Genomic DNA, 21,775 nt, shown 5'->3' with positions numbered 1-21,775 from the left:
TAAATAAGGACAAGTTTGGGCAGTGGGGTGCTTGGGAGGGGAGAGAGAGATAGAGTGAGTGACAGTGACCCAAAGGTGGACAAAACTGCAGCGGAGTTGCAGCCACTCACTTATATGAACCAACACACCATCGCTGCCCCCCCCCCCCCCCCCCCCAAATTTGAAAAAAAATATAAGGATTGATCAGGCTAAGGGTGTCCTAGCTAGAAAAATTAAATACTTAAAAGTTAATTATAAGGAAAAAACGAAAAAAAAACCATGGAGCAGAACTTCGGGGTACGGAGCAGATTGATATTAATCTTGGTGGAGATTTTAATCCTGTGTTAATGTTGGAGCGTTGCGGGGGTTCACCTCATAGTTGTAATTTGGCATTTACTTTGGGAAACTATTTGGGGGGATATATATGGCTTTTGATTGCAACAGTTAGGTTGCAGGAACCTTCATAGCAATTCCTCCAACCATACTCCCTTCCAAGAAACAAAAACTCCCCTGTTCTGCTTTTGCTTCAATACATCCACATCTTTTGTTGGTGAGGACATGAGGGTAGTCCCATACATACATGTCATCCGATATCGAGTTCATTAACTTCTCCGTAATCAATTTTCTTCTACAAGTTTTCTATGACAGATATATTCGCCGTCCCTTTTTTTCTTAAAGCGGTTCGTCTATCAACAGGTAGTTCGAGATTCCGTTCTTAAACGATACGCCAGTTTGTATAGTATATGCGCAGTTTTTATTCGAACCGAATGAGAAAACTTTGGGAAAAATGACTAAAAAGCACTAGAGAAAGCTCATGTAATATGATTACTCTTTTGAAAATATGTTAATCGTTCTTCTCTATATATATATATTCGGGGCTTTCTCACGCTTCCATATCAATTGAGATTCAATTTTTTAAAATATATATTGGTTAATAAAAAGACCTAAAAAAACAGTATGAACTATGAAGAATAGCTTTTTTCCTATTTTTGTTATATTTGTCGCATCATTAAAACTAATAGATGATTGCTACAGGACTTTGTTTCTGAGCTTGTCAAATTTAATTCTGCTGAAAAAAAAATTGAAATTCATTTATTTTATTTTGCCTTTTTTCTGAAAATTCAACTCAGAAATTATTGGAATCCAATAACAGTACCGAATATAATCTTCTTCGTGGCTTTTTATGAAATGACCTTTGAAAAATGCATCCCTCATCATTTTCAGAGAAGATGTCTTGTATATATTTTCACCTTAAACATTGAAATTATGTATTGCAATGTAGTGTCACGTAATTCTGCGGCATCTAAAAGCTTCCATGATATAACATTTCGTCCCATGTCTTGCCGGGTGATTATTGATCAAATCTTCATTTAATTAACTAATTGATGCCTTTTATTATAATCCATATCTTTCACAACCAATAGATCTTTGCCACGATAAATGATTAAGAGACGCATGTTTCATTTCTAAGGTCTTCCTTTCCCGTAATCACGAATTCTAGAGAGTGCAATTCTATATATTCTTGCCTATCAGGTATCAACTCTAGTTAGGCAACAGGCACACAGGGTTGAAAGAAACAATTAAAACTCGTTAATTTTTGGAGAAAAATATGATCCATCTCCGTACTAGAAAATCGTTATGTTTAGATAAAATTGATTTTCAAAATCAATTCGGGCATGGATAGCTAGGTAGATGACATTAGATCCACAAGGGAATTGTGGAAAAGTCAAACAGGTTAGGATCAATGTTGAAGCCCTCAGATCCAAAGCAAAACAAAGATTAATTAGAATTCCTCAATTATATTGGGTCACTGGGTATTATTGGTCTGAGAACATGAGAATTTGACTGATCAAATTGAGGGAATATGACAGGTGACAGGAGATAGTTGCTAATACTCATGTTCCTATTTTCTTTTGTTTGTTATACTTCATTTTGATATATCTCGTCCGGACCCGTTTTGAAAAAGCAATATTACGGTGTTATTGGATGTTGCCATTGAAGAAAAATGTAGATCTGTGTTGGTTTGGACTTAACAGATCGGTCCAAAACGGCTGAGAGGTTCTTTTTGTTAATAAAAGACTAGGCAAGAGTTAGCTCTGGGATCGCATAATTAATTAAAATTTAGGCAGAGAAGCAGGGAGATAATTAAGGAGTTAGCTAGGGTTTGTTAATTATGAACTGAGTCTCTGGTCCTGCAAGACTTGTACTAGAAAATAGGAGGACGTGGGAGCAATAATTAATTTAGGTTGAAGCATATGCCCAACTATTTATAACTGGGAAGATTGTATGTTTCCACTTACAGCAAGGAAACAGACTTCCTGCATTTGAGTCGCAAATCTTCAAAAATAGGATGGCTTAATAATGTGGAAGTGACCACTTTTTAAAATAGTTTATTTTTAATGTTACTTTCACGGAATATATATATATATATATATATATATATAGGCTGCACATGTTGAGAGGATCAAGGGAGGGTGATTTTGTATTTTTTTCAAGTGAGATCACGAAATGTTTTTAATGGATTTTGAATCTCCCGTTGGTATAGTTAGCTCATTTGCAGCAAATTGATAATGTTGGATAAAGTAGTTCTATTTCTAATTAAATGATGATTACACCAATAGGGCTCTAATTTTGGAAAACTAATAGGAAAAAATAGAAGATGAGAAATTAGAGTTTCACTGTAAAAATAATCGTGACACAAATTTTAGGATAATTAGGGCAGCTGTGTTGACTATATATATATTTTTTCTTACAAGCAATCTTTCCTGGGCCTACAGAAAGAATATTATTGGACACGTGACTTGCTCTGACAAAATATACACAGTCCACTTACGTACATTTTTCCCATTTTACCTAGCTGAATATTTTCATTACCCGTCCCTTTTTATTCTTCGTTTTTGTCAATTTTGTAAATTTACAGATCTATGTTCATGCTCAAGTTGCTTTAATTAAAGTTGTCCTTACAATTTTGATACACTAAAATTAGGACATTCATGCTAATTACAAGAAAATTTAATATGATACTCCATACTAGATATCGATATAATCAAACTGACATTTTAGACAGATTATTGTTAGTTTAAAATAATCAATATGCACGTATATACATTCAAACTTGTGGATCATGTTAATTTGTCCTATGACATGATCGCTCGTTGCAATACGAGAGAGGGCTTCTTTACGCATACATATGTTACCATATGCAAACAATTTGAAGGTTCAACGTGATCGAAGTTTTTGTGCTTTCCTGTGAAAGTGAATGCGGTAATAACAACAACAATGGGAAGATTCAATTCAATTGATCAGCCCACATATAACAAAATCCAAATTCTGTGAATGACTCTCGATCCATTGAGGAAATCATCCAAATTAGAAAATTGATTACCTGATTTTGCCTGACTATTATTATTATTAGTATTATTTTGTCCAGTCCCTGATTATTAGTTTATTAGACAATATTCAGCTTGACGTAATTTTTTTTTAGTGAATACTTTAATATCCGAAAGTTCAACGGGTTTCAATTAATTTAGTTCGATTTTGAGTCAGGTCGTCTCACTAGTAAGTAAACCTCTTCTAACCATGCATTTTTACTACTCACGAGACTTGAATTTCAAATTTTATTTAACATTGTTTAAATTAATCTATATTAGTTTTAGTTGGATTCACAATGGGTACTAAGAAACAACCTGAAGTGGGCCACGGCCCAACAGTCATTAATACTATGATAATAATTGTGAAGTGTATGAGGACATCATGTGTCTTATCAATATTAAAAGTTTCCAACCAAGAATGAAACGGGTAGGGAAGGGTCTTATTATTATTCAAATCCGAGTTCCCTTTATCCCCAAAAAAGATAATTTTCGTGCAAGTTACTTACCCACCCAAAAATAACGAGTTACATGCGACAGGACAAATCGGCTAGTAGATCGAGTTCTCTGAATCGTCAATAAGAGGTCACGTGACCCTTAATCACGGAGAATTATTGAGTGATTGATAGACACACATCGGCAAGTAACATATATATACACGCACGCGAACACACACACCCACATATATTTATACACATCGGCAAGTAACATGTGGTCCTTTGTTTCCATTATTCTCTACCTCGTCGAGCTAATCTCATGAATGGAAGTTCCCATTTGATTTGGAGAATGATCAATATACGACTTTATTCTGAGAGCTCACAAAAATGGAATGAAATTCTTTCTTCTCACAAAGAAGAACACATGAATTGGGTGGGAGGGAAGGAACTTCCCAAATGGGAGGTTCATAGACAAACAACTGTGCCCATTAGTGGGAAGAACCACTAAAGTCAATGACAAGCATTTAATTTTTCAACTCTCTTATTGGGATGAGGCAACGCATCAACGAAAGGGAAGAAACGAATAGGAAGAAGAAGAACACATATGTAACACAGCCTAAATTGTGTGAAACACATTTCCCTCGATTGAAACCCCCAAGCTTTTCATGATAATGTTAATTAGGCACCGCTTGCTTCGTTGTAAAGTTTGAATTCTACATAATAATTTACGGCGTATGTTTGTTTTGATTGTAAAAGTTTATCATTGTAATTATTTACTCGAATTAGAACTTTATAACCGTGATCGGTAAAGACTTTACATTTAAAACATGTGGAATTATTAGATTACAATGAAGATTGCGATATAAGATCGAAAATCATCTCTACAAAAATAAATCATTTATTATATTATCACCTATATTACCTACGATCCAATATAATTTATCAAAAATAACAATCTCATATTTTAATTTTTAATTCAGAAAAAAATTTCATAGTTAAACTTTTCTTTCAATCTTCACATTTTATGTAATCTAGCAAGACTTGAACCAAACGCTCCCGAGCAATACGGAGAGACCGGAGCCGTGAACGTGAAGATCCGGCTTTGCGGGGATAGCCTGGCCTAGGGTCGAGGAAGAGAAGAATGGATGGGGGTCTAAATGTAATGCGGGGACCGGGGCGGGGAGAAGGGGAAATAATTGCCTAAAAAAGGAGGTTCAATATAGAAACAAAGGAAGAGTCAATTAACTGTGACGGGACTAGTCTGCAAACTGGGCATCTGATAGGGACCTGACCATTCAAAGCCCCACCCTTCCCATTACTTAAATGTTGCCACTTATCAAAGAATCCAATTCATTTGCCTGCCAGAAAAAGAATTGACCTATAAAAGCCAATTTATTAGGCAAAAAATTGAACTCCTATTCAAATTCTTCTTTCATTATTGCTATGTTTTGTTTTGCAAAAAGATGGTATTTACGTGTGATCCATTAAAAGTATCTCGTGCTCACTGAAATAACCTCGTAATCAGGGTCGGATCACCACTCAATCCAGCCACTAGAACAACCTCGTAGTCAAGGTCAAGCCACCACTCGATCCACAATCAGTCTCAATCGACTATAGGCTTAAGACATCCCCGCGTTTTCAACAAAATTCTAACCCCTATGTCAATGGCAAATAATTTGACGTAGTTTCTAAGTAACAATTGACGGATTTTTCTGACTTTGTAAGGTTGCATTATGGGAGGGGTTTCTGACTTTGTAAGGATGCATTATGGGAGAGGTGATTCAAGCCCACGACCACCTCTGGGGTGAGCACCCAGACCACGTCGGCTAGCACCTACATGCAGTTGAACCACCCCTAGAGGCAGCCAATGCCAAATGGCTGCCAATGTTTGCAGTCATCGAGGCCCCATGCGCCCGTGGTGTGGCCGAGAACAGCCTTCACTTTGTCCTGGCAGGCTGGTGGGTGGTGGCCCATGCTGGTCTGGTAGTGGCCGATGCTACCAGCAGTCCCAATACAAGGTGAAACAAAGCCCAGGCTAAAGAACATTCGTCACCCTACGTTCGGCCCTCAAACTACTGAATTTTTGTAATATAGCAGCGATGGCAATCAATTGAGTATATAATGCTTAATAGTCACTTCTACCACTGAAGATTGAGATAATATTATTATAAACAATGAGCTAAACTGAACTGATAAATTTGAAGTTCGGAGAAGTGCAGACTTGACAGGAAATATCGATAGCACATATGATGTGCAAATGGTTCAACCAAACTTTACACAAATTGAAGAAGACAGGAGCTCTCCTGAAGAGCATAATCATCCTTCTTCACCTTCACATGCCATTCTCTTCCGGGACCCAAGTCATAGCGCTCTTCGACATAAATAAGAAGATACATTAGTCTGGATTGCCGAAAACATGCATTCTAGTGATACACATACACAGATTGCTTACCTGAAAGCATGATATCACATACTGTACATCACTTGCCGAGATCTGGTGGTGCATGACAAGCCGGATTCTGAGAAAGAAACTCTCGAAATCAGTGATCTTTTATTAATACGCTAATTAATATAATAACTAGCAAAACAGCTGAAATTAAAAGAGCATTCTGAGGAATTTATATCTGGAAGAACATGGACGTAAATAGATGATTTTGGAAAGGATAAGGAAGACCTTGATGCAGTCTCAGGCATCACGAGAATGCCGTGTTCTTCAAGCTTCTTGCACAACTTTGGTACAGTCATGTGGAACCCTTCTTCTATGTCAAAGTATATCTAAACCCGCCAAAACAAAAATGATGCTTTCTAAGCTTGGTAAATGTCGAGGGCAGCAGTTGCGAAATAATCCCAAGAAAATAAGCATGCAGTCAAATTGGTAATGCCATTTGAAATAATAAATAACGAGAAAATATTGCTTCTAGGATCACGAAAGACAGCACTTACGATGTTGGTCTCCACAGAAGCGACATCCACCATGAGTCCTTTTATTTGGTTAATACCTTCTGAAGAAAAAATGGACTAACATATGAGAAGTGCAGAAAACAGAGCAGCTGCAAACAGAACAGATGGCTTGGTAGTAAAATAGTAGACAATACCTGCTAAAACTCTAGCTTTCTTGTGATCGTGTTCCAGCTTTGCAACATTCTCTTGCAAAGCGACGAGGGCAGCAGCACATAAGATGCCGACCTGTCTCATCCCACCACCTAGAGTTTTCCGAAGTCTTCTCGCCTAAAAATGTACAGACATTAAGGATTCCCTTCTATTAATGAGATTGAACACAAGTTGATGAATGGACCAACAAAGATCACTGAAAACTTAAGTACTACCTTTTTAATGAAGTCTGCAGAACCAACAATAACGCTCCCCACAGGGGCACCGAGACCTTTTGATAAACAAACCTATTAGAGAAAACTCATCAGAACTAGAAATGCATAGAATATGACTCCATGAGACAACTTCCATTGACAGAATAATATGCATAGGAAAGATACAAGACACGTAAACTTACTGAGACTGAATCAGCAGCTCGGACAAGCCTATCTACAGGAACACCTAGTGCCTGACAGAGTCAAATTCTCAAGTAAGTTGCGCAAGCAAATTATTCAAGATGCTCACATTACCAGCCAACTGAGAGAGAAACGAGTCTTGAAACAGAAATGACAGAATAGAACTACGTCAAGATGTTCACTTAACGTTAAGGAAACACCCAATGCAGTTCATAACAGGAGACTGGATTCGATATTATGACAACAACTGAAAGAGATATGATCAGAATCCAATGTTTGTCCTGCACCATCTCATATTTATATTATTCGGTTGTTGATTATACTGACAACCTCTTACTACTTGGTCCACATTTGTTACCGAGGCATAAACATGAAGTGCAGAACACATACTGGTTTCTATTGACATTAGTATGCATAGTATCATCATTGCAAGTATAACAGCAATGCCATGAAGCAAATTTAAAGCTTCTTCCTCTGCCCCCAACACCAAAATGAAGGGCATAAATGGATCATCAGTTTCGCAGAAATGAACAGTGACCAAGTCAACTTTTCTCACGACATATATTCATGCAAGAGGGTCCATTGGAATGATTCTTCGATGCAATAGAAACAGTTTACTTACAGTTGCAGCATTGAAAAGGCGGGCCCCATCAATGTGAAGCTTCAGACCGTACTTCTTTGCTAATTCTCCTACCTGATCCGTGTATTCAACAGATAGGCATCTACCACCAGAGCTGCATTTACAGAGAAAAAGACCATTAAACGGTTACAAATTCAAAGGAATATGGAACATTCATCTACGGGCATACAAGTCCGCAGATATCAACTGTCCAAACTAAAAAACCAAAGGCAAAGGCATCTCAAATGAACCGGTTTCACAGTGGTAACTTTTCAGTTTACATGTATCATCATTTAGGAACAAATGCACAGAAATTCTGTGCAGAAAATCCTTTCAAAGGACCGCAGGTGCATCCATGCAGGAGAAGAATTGAGGCACGGCCTTTAGCAGACAGAGTCAAATGTTGCAAAATCTATCAAGAAGACACGATCTCATTGACTCCCTCAAGGAAAGATCATGAGTCCAAATCAGAGTTATGAATTTTTCAGCTTGGTCCTCAAAACTTTGTATTTTTTTTGCAATCAAGTCATGACAGAAACCTAACAGCTGCCACTTACATTAATCAAATAAGATAACGATACAGTATCTAGCCAAGACCATGCATACTAGAAAGAAGAAATCATTAAAGAAAAGCCCAGTACGGCCTCACTTTGCATGCGTATTCTCCAAGCAAATAAGCCGAGTGGTCGGGTACACAATCTCCCCACTGGGGTCTCGAATGGCGGCCTCGATCCGATCAATATCCATGGTGCCATCCTCGTTGTTCTTCACAGGACGAGGGTGAACTCCCCCAATTGTGGAGATCCCACCATTCTCATAAATGTGAATGTGGCAATTGTCCCCAAGGATCACCTCACTCCCTCTCACCTCGCAGTGGACAAGCACACTAATCAAGTTCCCCATCGTGCCCGAGGGGACAAACAGCGCGGCCTCCTTGCCCGTGATCCTGGCCATCGTGGACTCTAGCCGGACGGCCGTGGGGTCGAAGCAGAGGACGTCATCGTCCACCTCGGCACTGGCCATGGCCGCTCGCATGGCCTCAGTGGGCTTTGTGACAGTGTCGGAACGGAGATCCACTGTCTTGGTCACCATTATCGCGGATTCGAACTCAAATCTCTGCATCCAGGAGGATTGCAAATGGGTATTGAGAAATTCTTGAAGAATTTAGAGAGGAAATGGGCATCATCAAGAACAGGATTTATCAGTAACAAATGAGATACATTGGAATTTCTCACCTGCTGCAGTAAATTATATATTGTTCTCTTTCACAAGATCAGATGATACAAAACCAAGTTGGTGAAAAGCAAAGATTCGAGCTATCCTAAGCAATAAAATCCCAAAGTTAAGGACTTTCTTCCTCGACCCTTCAAAGGAAAGTGAACCACCAACCTACGTTACTCGGGGCAGAGCATGCAAGATTCTGCGGTCGAGCCAAAGGACAAGAACTGAAATTCCCAGAACCGAAAACAATCAACAAGACAAGAACTGTGACCGCCAATCATCCACACTCAAGATGAAAGCCCAAAGGACCTGACTTTTCAATCACACGGTTCAGCAATCGATCGAGCCAAAAAGAGACCCAGTCGGAGCAAGAACAGCGGGAACGGTTAGGAAATCGGAGAGGCAGAACCTTGACCGAATGTAAAAGGCCCCATCCCCAACCAAGAACTGGAATATGCAACCACAAGGCCTATATAAGCGCAAAAAGGCTGAATTCCTGCGCTATTGGGGAGGTGGGCTCGTGCCACGTGGCGCCAACAGCCTACGGGATTGTTGGGGCAAAGGAATCACAAAGAGACAAAGGAACGAGCACGAAACAGAGCACTAGTGGCCTCTGTCTTTTGTGGACACTAAATAAAGATGGGATGGGATTCATTCATGAGCATGCGACCGAACAAGTGTAGTTGCTGTCGCCACATATGTCATTTTACCTCGAACAGAACCTGCCACCGGCAGATAAAGCTCAGCTGGGCTTCCCCGGCGATGTCTTGTTTACAGAACTGATCAGACAGGACTCTCCCAGAATCAAGAAATGCGCCCTCCGGGTCCCCCTTAATGTGGGAGGGAGGAGAAGAGAAAGGAAAAACTATATAAACGGAGAGGAAAGCGAGGCGGGCATTCATTTATAGTGTCGTCCCGTTTTCCGGGAAGGGAACATTCATCAAGGAAAGGCAAATTTGGTTTTTGCTTTGTCGTATGGATTGGACAGGGATTCCATTTCCCGGAACCTTACACTGATTAGCAGCCATGGCAGTCACAGCCCAATCTCAAGGAGAGAACTTTCCCTGTGTTTTTTTTTTTTTAATGTCGATGGTATCTGACGCTGTAGCAACCAACTAATTCATCAGACGGTGTATCGTACGGTCTAAGACCCGTCATTAAATCTCAGATACTTGTTGTCAACTTACCTGACATACTACTTGTTGTCAACTTACCAGTAGATGCAACCTTGTTAGTAACTTTCCCGTGGATACAATCTATACAATTGTCATTTCCAAGTACGCATTGATTCTGACACCCATTTACAGTAAGATTTCTTCCTTGTCATATCCCCTAATAATCAATTTAAATCTTCCTAATTCATAAATTTTACTTACAGTATATTGAAACAATACTTAAGAACTATTCAATATATACGAATATTATGAGAACTAAGTGATACTAGGGCACGGTAATAATTGATCAATTCTTTTATAGGTAATTATAGATTATCAACTGTAAATAAATAGAAATTTTAAAAAAATATGCGTACCTAGTATATCTAATACTATAAATTATGAGCAAAAGATGATAAATATATACTTACTCCAATTTTTTAAAAACACGAACAACATATATTTAGCAAATCAAACTTAGAGAGGTATCATGTAAGAGTAAAGTGTAGAAAGAGTTAAAGCAAATAGAAGATATGTTAAAATGTATTTTTATATCCGGTGTTTACAGAATAGTTGGTGCATTTGATTTTAAAAAGTATCTCGTATCTTAATGAGTTATTGTAAATTATCAAGAAGACTTTTTTTTTTAAAAGCACGTAATTGTATATCGATACATAAAAATCATATGAACATATATCTAAAATTCGTTGAATATAATACAAATAAAACATAGCAACAATTCATCTAATTGAAATTGAAAACTCAAATACACAAATCTCGTCGTTGTCAATTCAGCCTCCGAATAGTTCAAAAAGCAATCACCCACGAGTTAAGGAATTAAAAAAAAAAGACATTTCACAAGCGCATTCCAATTTTTAATGAGTTATTGTAAATTATCGAGAAAACTTTTAATTTTTTTCAAAAAAAGCACGTAATTATATATCAATACATAAAAATCATATGAACATATATCCAAAATTTGTTGAATATAATATAAATAAAACATAGCAACAATTCATTTAATTGGAATTGAAAAATCAAATACACAAATCTCATTGTTGTCAATTAAGCCTCCGAATAGTTCAAAAAGCTATCATCCACAAATTAAGATTTTTTTTTAAAAGGCATCTCATAAGCGCATCCCAATTATTATAATTAATTATTAGACACGCTTTTCAAAAGATTAAGCATTTTTATCATGATGTTTTCCAGAGGAAAATAATTTTTCGACCTAATGTATTCGTGCAATTTTTCCTAGACTGTGGTCATAATGGGCTCAAATTATTTTTGCCTGAAGGGTTGTCATGCTATTTTGCTCCACGAATTCGAGAGTTCTAGGAAAATTGTTTCTCCATTTTTTTTATGGATAATATAGTGGACAAAAGCGATGACAACATTGCCCACTCCGTTACGCAATTTTCGAGCTTCGTGTTCAACACGAATATATCATACGGACTGAACAACTAGAGTAAGGACTGGCCCCGTCAACACAGCATCACCAGGGGCCTTGTATAGTTCATAGAAACGGGAAATGATTTCAGACTCAAGCCAAAGAATCCACCCTAACATATGTTCTCGGGGGATTCGAACTCGAGACTTGGGAGTCTCCAAACCATATGAGGGTAAGTTTGAAATCACTGGATCTTCACCCTGATGGTGAATTGTTTATATAATTGATTGTTTATGTAAGTTCCATGAAATTATAGTCAGTTTATCTACTTCAAGCTAAGCTATTGCTATTGACAACTTCAAAGTTACTGTTCTAGTATGTGCACAGTAATGCTCATGAGTAAGATATTTCGTTAATTTTGACAAAAAATTAACGGTTGGCTAAATTTGGAACAAGATAAGGTATTTTCGGATAAGTTCTAAAAATGAGGCAAGCATGCAAAAATTAGGATGTGGACAGTGTTATTTTTTTTAGATGATTGTACAGTGTAATTTAAATAGTTCATATATGTATTATCCTTACACCGATCATGGATTGGAAATCACTTTTATCAAGTATTGGTTAGAATATCCCTCTAAATGTCAATCCTGCATTATATGAAAAATTTAAATAGTTAAGGAGCGCCCTTGCCGGGAGTCGACCCTCCTTACTTTGGGGGATCCGAGCGGCTGGATCCCCCAAATTGGGAGGGTCAATTGTCGGCGGGGGTGCCGGGTGGCCGACGGGCGCCCCCGATCAGCCCCTTCGTTTTTTTTTTTTACAATTTTTATTTTATTTTGTTTAAATCCCTCATATTATATTTTGTATAATAATGGTCATGAAAATGTTATAACGTCACCATTCAATTCCATTTTAAACGGAAGAGTAACGATATGATGCATGGTGAAAATTTTCAAAAAATTTCTTGATGCACCATATTAATTTTTTAAAATATAATGCATTGTAATATTTATTTTTAAATTGTGATATGTCATTGAAATTTTTCCTATATAATATTTTTCAAACACTAGCGCATAGCGGGCGTGTACTTAACTATAATAATATAAAAAAGAGAGGATGATCATATCATTTTGCTGACTTCAATACTGCCAAAAGGACTCCTGGTGAAATATTTGACATGGACCAGTCAAGGGCCTTGTGACGTCAGGGGATCAAATCCACATGAAAAAGAAAAAACTATTAATTTGACCGAATTAATTATTTCAGATCTATTTTCATCAAATGACTTTGTTTTTATTAACAGAACATGCGAAACAATCTTTCAGAAGAAATCATAACATTCGAGAGGGAAAAAAAGAAATCATAACATTCGAGAGGGAAAAAAAGAAATCATGGAAAGGGGTTTTCCGTGGCCAAAAAAATAATAAAAGTTTTTTTTTCAGGTATTGAGGGTTTCATTTTTTAAGGGAACATTAAAGTTTTAATCCTGTATCTTTTATTATTTTTCTAATTTTAGTTCTATTTTTGTTTTTTCTATGTTAGTCGGATATCTTTTATTACTTTTTTATTTTCATTTTTTCATTAATTTTGCTGACATGAAATCCGATTAGATGTCCTCACAAGACGTATTGACACATAGATAAAAAGGAAAAATCAGGAAAAAAAATGATATAAAAAATGAAAGAATTATAAAAAAAAAATGCCCATATGCGGACCATTGTCCGCCGCATTGCACAATCGTGAGGGAGGGGTGAGAAGAACTTGCACAATCGATGGCACAATGAGCACCTTAAAATGCCTTTTTTATCCTCATCTCCGTCTTCTGATCTGAAGATCATATGCTTCCCCTCAAGATTGGCACCATATGTCACAGATTTCAAACTCATAGAAGCCCTTCGAAATTGAAGCTTGTATAATCAAAAGGGTTTTGAAGCGATTAAACAACAAACAAGTTCCGAGACAAATTATTAAATCAACTCTGGTGTTTTCAACCCAAAATGTTCCGAGACAAATTATTAAATCAACTCTGGCGTTTTCAACCCAAAATGTTCCGAGACAAATTATTAAATCAACTCTGGCGTTTTCAACCCAAAATGTTCCGAGACAAATTAGTTTTATTCTTTACTAGTTATGATCCTTCCCTTTTTAAGTAAAAGCTCTTATATATATATATACATACACATATTCATATATATATGTGTGTGTATGAACACGAAATTAGTTTCTTGTTTTAAATGTGTGGCCCATAGTATTCAAATTAATAACGTTTCATTGGAGATTCTGAAGATGTGATTATCGTACGGACATAAAAGTATGTTCGAAATGTCGTGTTAGGTACAAAAACATACTTAGAATAGAGAATTTTAAAAGTGGACTCAACTGATCAAAGTGATCATCACGAGGATATATAATGTATGTCTATTTTCGAATTTCGGTAATTGACTAAGTGCAACATATAGGGATCATATAATAAATCTGTCATTGTATCAATTTTTTTCTTAACAAAGGAAACTAATCATCTATCATTCAATTTGCGCACGCAGGCATTTCGTGTCTCATTTTCAATATCAGAAATTATTTTTCCCAGTCCACACAAATAGAAATTAACTAGTGCAGAAGCCGCGCTTCGCTGCAGAGCTATGCTGGAAAAAAAGATCTCTAAATCTTTGAGATGAAATACAAAATTTAGAGAAAGATTTGACACTCCAATAGTACGCACTTGTTGTTATTACTCCACTAATTATATATAAATAAAAGTTGTGTGTAGTGTCATTTTGAAAAGAAAATACGTATGAGTATCGAAATGATACATCTCTCCACTTTTGCAATTAGCCACCTATACTTAAGTGAGCGGTTAGTAACCTATTTTAGTTAGTTGTATAGATAGCTAAGAGATGCTAATATGAAAATCCATTTGGAGGATGTAAGCCGAAATCAAAGGAAGGAACAAGAACGATAATCAATGTTTATAGGTAAATTTAAGGAATGAGGGGCACATGGCTTCCCCTCATTTCATATGATAAATATGTCACATCCAAGTGTCAATACATATGATGTGGACATCCAATTAAGTTTCATGTCATTGATATTCACGATTTAAGTAATGAAAGGATGAAAATATAAAAGTAACGTATAATAATTAAAAATAAGATAAAAATATAAAAGTAACGAAAAGTACAATACATGACCAAAATTATAATTTCCTTTTTTGTAATTATTTATTTTTTTATCACGAGGAAGGCTCGTGAACATAATACAAATTGAATAGGAAATAAAGCAATAAATTGATACATAAGTCTCACTGATGATGATCAAACGTAAAAATTCTTGGTTCCAAGTTGGCCAAGGCACCAAGGTTCCCTTCCTCTGTAATTAGGTTTTTTATTTTTACCTTTGTAATACATGCTAATGTAATATTTACATAATTATATATGATATATGGCACAACTATTGTAAAATTTTCACTCAACAAGTGGTTGGACTTATATCGAAACTCCAATAATTTTATATGAGGTTAATCACATAAAAAATCATGAACTTTCACTGAATTCCCAAATCTAGCATAAACTCTCAAAATTTTCAAATCTAATAGCACGTTATCCATGTTAGACAAAATATATCATCCGTCTTCAATTCCATCACGCTTTCTGATGTGATAACTAACGTCTGTCAACGTGGTCTAACGATTTTTAAGCTCCAATAGAACAATGACAAGTGACCCTCTTGACCCAGCTGATTTTTCAAAAAGACCCTCTCTTTTGTTTTGAAAATTTGGCCCAAACTATTTTGGAAAATCAAGGGAGGTGGTTGGGTGAGTGGATCGCTTGACCCAACTGAGGGCTCCCCGTCGACCCTAGACCTCTAAGGCAAGGTAGCCCGAGTCTGGCCACCACGCAGAAGGGGTCGAGGGAGCCTCAAGCAGGTCAGCTCCCCTCCCCTCTCCCCTTGTTTCGAGATTGAAAAGCATGGGGAATGGGGGGGAGCCGACCCAACTGAGGGCTCTTCCCTTCGGCCCTCAACCCCTCGAGCGAGGTGGCTAGACTCGAGCCACCTTGCTTTAGGGGTTGAGGGACAGTGGTGGGGCCCTTTCCCATTTTCCCCTGTTTTCTAATAGAAAAACAGGGGAAGAGGGGAGGGCCCCCCCGACCCGTCTAGGGCCTCCTTCGACCCCTCGGGCGAGGTGGTTGAACTCGGGTAAGGCGGGGTTCAAGAGTTACGACATGAAGCTAGCGATTGTGCACGCGCTCGCCCAACAGGCTTTTTACCTCTTCAATTTCAAATTAAGTTGTTCGCCACTTGTCTTCCTCTGCAATCTAACGACAGACAATAGAGAGCAGGGAGGCCAAGGCTTTAGCTTTCCCTTTGCGGGCAGCTAGGGAGGACGGAGATGAGAATTACAGGATAATCGGGGAAGTTCTTACGAGAAAGTCCGGTAGGAACCCACTTACCATCGAGATGTGCTCGAAAGGCGTTCTCGAGAGATTTCTGGACGATGTCAACAATGGGAAACAAGGAATTTTGCTAGCCATACTTGTTGGATTGAGCTCGATCCCCATTGAGATGGAAATATTTGAGTTTGCTAGCGGCGAGGGAGGGAAGGGCATGGCTGAAGCGAAGATGGAAGTTCAATAATGTGGGTGATGCACTGGACTGCTGCTCAGGTTTTGGGAGAAAGACAAGAGACAAAAATATGGGGCCAAGTTTGAAAAATGAGAAATATTAGGGTCTTCTTAAAAAAATGAGTGGGACAATAAATCCAAGTTGGCAACCGTTAGTTGCCACATCAGACACTATGACGGAATTGGAGACGGATAATATATTTGGTCTAATGTGGGTAACATACTGCTAGATTTGAAAAATTTGAGAGTTTATGCTAGATTTGAAAATTGAGTGAAAGTTCATGATTTTTTACGTGATTAACCTTTTATATGTTCGGTGACTTGTACTATTTTTCAATGTAGAATTAACAACTTCCAATAATCATTATTAACCTTAAAATAATTCTTATTATCAAATCAAATTCTTTTATGAGGAATGCTGGAAAAAATTGATCAGATCAAAGATGGTGTAGCGCAATAATACACTCTCTCTCCTAGTAACTAAGAGATTCCAAATACAATACCCATTATAGAACTATTTATATCCATTATAGTAATTAGGATATTTATTTCATTACATTAAACTTATAAATCTTTTTTATGACTGGAAAATTGACCTAATAATTACAAAAAGATCTCTGGAAGGCATAGTAAATTTTTTCTCTGAAGATAAACAGGTAAAATGATAACATCACGATCAAGCGCACTAAGCTATATTAACTTCTCATGTCACTCGTCATTGGAACTGAAAGCAACCCCCAAAAGAACCTATGGATTCTATATTGACACGCACTATTTTTTGAGATTCCTTTAGACAAAGGTAATTGAACATCAATCACAATCAAACCCTTAAAGCCACCCATATGTAGTAGCATGCCTTTTTTTTTTTTCTTTTAATCCCTCCAGTAGAAACAAGACGAATTATAAAGTTTTTTCTTTCTATACGCGTCACTTGATATCTATAAGTATTATGAGCCATGGCTAATTTAGTTTCAGGTCTGATTGACCCACTAAAGAGAAATTGTCTTACAATCGTGAATTTTCTCAATTCACTTGAAGAAGAAAGCACTTCAAAGTTTACCAGGGAAGTCGGCCAATCGAATTGCTCAATGAAGTATAAAGGCATTAAGAATTAAGTTAGGTTGAATCATATGAGGGTACGTGTCCGTCAAACCGTGTTTCAAACAGATATTGAAGAGGCTCTGACATGATATATTGTTGTAATCCCAAATTAGAGAGGAGAAGAAAGAGACGTACCAGTAATTAAGCCCAGGAATGGTGACCAGCCAAAGAGCTTCTGTAATTGCTACGGAACCTCTGATATAAAGAGAAAGAGGTGTGAGGAGAGGAATGGCTGTGGGGCTGAAGCTTAACGGGTGATACATATACATATATATATATATATATATATATATATACACCCCGAATCTTGGCATTTGATTAATTGATAATTATAGATTCAGATGAATTATTTTTGCAATTAGCACACCACCACCTGGCATACAAAAGTTCAACAGTCCCGACTAATCTTAATATGAGATATTAAGTCGATCTATCGAGGAGTAAAACTCTCTATAATGTTGATTTTTTTTCATTTATTTACAGAACTCAATTTCGACGTCTTTTTTTTTTTAGGAGAAGACGGGTTGAACTAGCTGCACGACAGCGGAGACGAAATGAGATGATCAGTTGCCTTTGGGCTTCTCTTGCTTACCTGGAGTGTCAATCCTCCATCAGCATTGGACGTATTTGAATGATGTGGCCCACCGCTATTGGTCTGCCATACTGACAACCAGCAAGGATAGTAACTATTTGCATGCACAGGAAACGATTAACGCATTATCCATGAGTAATATGATATATTTCACCCAAACAAAGTAATATGGTATATCCTATCTAAAGTTTTAATTGGAACTGTAGACTTATCCATCTTCCTTGTAATTACAAAAAAAAAAAAACTGGAACATTTATTTAAAAGAATTAATTGAGAGAACTTTATTTCAGTAACAAGAAAAAAAAGGGAGAAATTTACTATTTGATGACCAATCTAACTCGATTTGTATTAATTGATATGCATTATGGATTTCTAATATCATGGTGCACGTCGAAAGAAAAATTCAAATATGTTTGGCTCAGGCATCATGTCACGTACATACCTCATATCTTTAGCTGCCACAGTTGTGCTCTAACTCAATAAAAATTGCTTGCTCCCCCTGTCGGGTTCCTCATCATGTTTATTTACAATTGATACCACCGGTGTGCAACACGTGGGTTAATGATTCAGCAACAAAAAAAACGTGCGTTAATACGTCCTACTTGCCCGGAACTTGATTTCCATATTTCTGAAACGACTAAGTACATTGATCGGCATAGCTTGTTTGTCACGGCCAACTCGGGTGATGTCAAATCCGTTCATTTAATTCATTAGCTATACGAGTTCTCTAATTAGTATGGGAAACTCCGAAAATGTGCTGAGACTAGAGATTAGTTAAAAGAAAAAAAGACAATCAATATGGATTAGTTCAAATGATTCGTCACTTATTTATTTTAAATTAGGTCTTGAGTTCGAATCTTGCAAATGAAAAAAATTCATGTAGTGAGAACTTTACCTTTTAGTGAACCGACATGGCTCGAAATATCAAAAATAAATAAATAAATTGAAAGCTGGAATTTTCAAAGGAGGATGAAGAATTAAGGAAGATTAGCTTAAGGATCGTCCTTCAATTAATTAGGATTGCCATAGGGAGTGGAAAATTTCCCCTCAATCAACCCCAAGGGGGCGGCTCCCCTATGCACCTGGGTGTCCGCGGTTCTTCCTCTCTCCTTCCTCTTCCATCTCCGTGCTCGGACTAACTATCATGAGGTGGACTTTCTTTTTCACATTCAGATTAAGGGATAAATATGAGGTGTATTTTGACAGTATTCAGACTCTGAATCGATTGTGGTGTAAGTCGCCTATGCATAAAATATACTTTAATACTAAATTGAATTTTCGTTGAACTTATACTATTTAAATTCATTTTCAACTAAAAAATTTTAAGCTATCAGGTGATAGAATTAAGCTCTATATAAACCCTATTATTATTTTCAATTGGCCGGCTTGGAATTGCATTTGTAAAATTTCTTAATTTTTAAGCGAGGATACATTCCTTTCTCTCAAAACTTTTTTTTTTAATTGTTTTCTACTTCTTCTACATTTGCCTTGCAGACTTTTGCATCTTTTAGGGGGCTTGTCTCTTTTAATACGATGGCTTCTCCTCGGCGCATATGGAAACCAAGAATCTCTCGATCAGGAGGATAATAAGGAAATGATAGAGAAATTAATTAATATGACAAAAAAAAAGTATATGGATCATATAATGAATAAATTTTCATTCTTACTAGTTTTTTTGTCCCGTGTATTGTAGGGGTTCATATTCATATATCTCTATATCATTTTTATCATAATTATTTATATTTTTAAATATCAATTATATTATACAAAATAATAATAATTTTTAACTTTTAATTTTAATATAAATAATAATCTTCAATATTTTTTCAATAAAATTTATTATAATAATAATTTCCATTCAATTAATATGCATCACATTTTTAAATTAATTGTTATTATAAATTTATCACATCTATTAAGTTTTGTAAATAGAATATAAATTTTTATTTTTAAAACATTGTTTATAATATCCTTATCTTTATATTTATTTTATTTTCTATCAGTTAATAGCATTATGTTACAAATTTATTCTTTTATAGGATAATGATAATTTTAGAAATTCTATATATTATCAATTTTTTTGTAGTGTTTTATATCATTTGGTGTTTTATATATATGTTCATTTTAACACACACACACACACACATATCCTTTCTTATAACAATTTTTTTTGAAACATGAATTTGCTCTTTAACACAATAAAATATGTTGAAAATTAATTTAAAATTTCATTCGATAATCAATTAATAAATTAGAATAATTTTGAATGGTTCGGTAAAAATTTTTAACTAATGGTCTCAATGCTTTATATATTTATCTAATCGTTCAAAGTATAATCTGCATATTTTTATAGATATATTCAAACAAAATTGTTTACGTACTTTTTAAATACAAAATTGATGATATTCTTATTTCATATATATAATTTTTGCTTTTTATATTACAATAATTCACAAATTACAATAATTTTACCCTTATAATAAAATATGCTCGAAGTTGATTTGAAGTTTCATTCTATAATCGTTTAATAAAATTAGACTAATTTTCACAAATATTTTCCAACTAATAGTCTCAAGGCATTACATATTTATCTAATAATTGCATAATATACATATTTTATAGATGTTCACACAAAACTGATTACGTATGTTTTAAATAAAAAATTTGATGAAAATATTTATTTTGTATTTTTATATTACCATAATTTCATATATTACAATAATTTTATCCTTATAATAATAGAAATTAGGTTAATATCTAATTAAATAATTAATTGTTAGTATAATTAATTGCCACTTAATTTTTGAATTCTAATAAGCCCAGAAGATATTGATTTTTCATAATTGGGCTTGATTCAATTAAATCAATTCTCTTAATTTTTTAATATATTATTTAAATATTTTTTCTTTTAATGAGAGAGAATTTATTACAATAGGATACAATTTTACTTATATATATGGATGGATGACAATATTTATTTTTTTTTTTTATATTATCATAATTTCATATATTACAATAATTTTACCCTTATAATAATAGAAATTAGGTTAATGTCTAATTAAATAATTAATAATTAATTACCACTTAATTTTTGAAATGGGCCTTTTCTAATAAGCCGAGAAGATATTGGGTTTTCATAGTTGGGCTTGATTTAATTAAATCAATTCTCTTAATTTTTAATATATTATTTAAATAATATTTTCTATTAATGAGAGAGCATTTATTACAAAAAAAATTTTACTTTATATATATGGATATGGATGGATATGGATTTCCGCACACGTGAATAGTTGGGAGGGACGAGTACAAGTTCAATCTTTCAAGGAGTTTTCACTTCTGTCTCGCTCTCTTTTTGAAGTTTGATCTGCAGTCTCCGGCAACAAGCAGGTCGTTCTTATTTTGAAATTAAGGAAAAATATTTATTATAGTTGCAATAAAGTCACGGTGTTCTTGTTCTAGATCTCATAATCAGAAGTTAATTAATATTGAGTGACTTAATAGTCTTTAATTTCGTTTTTGGTCAATTGAGGAAAAATATTTATTATAGTTGCAATTAAGTCACGAAAGTTAATTAATATTGACTCAGTCTTTACGTTCGTTTTTGGTCAGCCACTTCTGGATTATATTAAACAAATTGAATTTCTGACATAATTTACACATGCGGCTTTAGTTGCCTTTTTTTTTTCCCTTGAATAATATGATGGACAGTTATGATGGTAACCTTGTCGCCTCTTGCTATATAATTTTCAGACTCCTGTGAACAAGGATAAGCAAAGAACATACTTTTAG

The 21,775-nt window shown here is 35.5% G+C and overlaps 1 protein-coding gene across 3 annotated transcripts; it reads right to left on the bottom strand.

Moving 5' to 3' along the window:
* Positions 1-5,894: 5,894 nt before the first annotated feature.
* LOC116208920 (probable low-specificity L-threonine aldolase 1) lies at positions 5,895-10,029 on the bottom strand. Of its 3 annotated transcripts, none has more exons than XM_031542493.1 (10): positions 9,841-10,029; positions 8,559-9,025; positions 7,913-8,024; positions 7,293-7,343; positions 7,111-7,182; positions 6,880-7,012; positions 6,728-6,786; positions 6,459-6,559; positions 6,237-6,303; positions 5,895-6,155 (listed from the first exon to the last, which is right to left on the bottom strand). In XM_031542493.1, the coding sequence occupies exons 2-10, from the start codon at positions 8,999-9,001 to the stop codon at positions 6,117-6,119; spliced, it is 1,077 nt and encodes a 358-aa protein (XP_031398353.1). In that variant the 5' UTR covers positions 9,002-9,025; positions 9,841-10,029; the 3' UTR covers positions 5,895-6,116. The 3 variants fall into 3 exon arrangements, with proteins under 3 accessions (XP_031398353.1, XP_031398354.1, XP_031398355.1); XM_031542494.1 differs by lacking the exon at positions 9,841-10,029 and adding an exon at positions 9,299-9,728; XM_031542495.1 differs by lacking the exon at positions 9,841-10,029 and adding an exon at positions 9,145-9,292.
* Between the last annotated feature and the right edge of the window lie 11,746 nt (positions 10,030-21,775).

Source organism: Punica granatum, chromosome 5 (genome assembly GCF_007655135.1).
Source record: "Punica granatum isolate Tunisia-2019 chromosome 5, ASM765513v2, whole genome shotgun sequence".
Classification (NCBI taxonomy): domain Eukaryota; kingdom Viridiplantae; phylum Streptophyta; class Magnoliopsida; order Myrtales; family Lythraceae; genus Punica; species Punica granatum.
The sequence above is the reverse complement of the archived record's forward strand: the minus strand, read 5'-3'. Positions and strand labels throughout refer to the sequence as shown.

Excerpts from the sequence above, each read along its gene's own strand:
- LOC116208920 (XM_031542493.1), bottom strand. The coding sequence starts at position 9,001 with ATGGTGACCAAGACAGTGGATCTCCGTTCCGACACTGTCACAAAGCCC. Across the intron at positions 8,025-8,558 it reads TTGGAGAATACGCATGCAAA|CTCTGGTGGTAGATGCCTAT; the intron begins GTGAGGCCGTAC and ends CTGTAAATGCAG. Across the intron at positions 6,156-6,236 it reads ATGTGATATCATGCTTTCAG|AGCGCTATGACTTGGGTCCC; the intron begins GTAAGCAATCTG and ends TTTATGTCGAAG.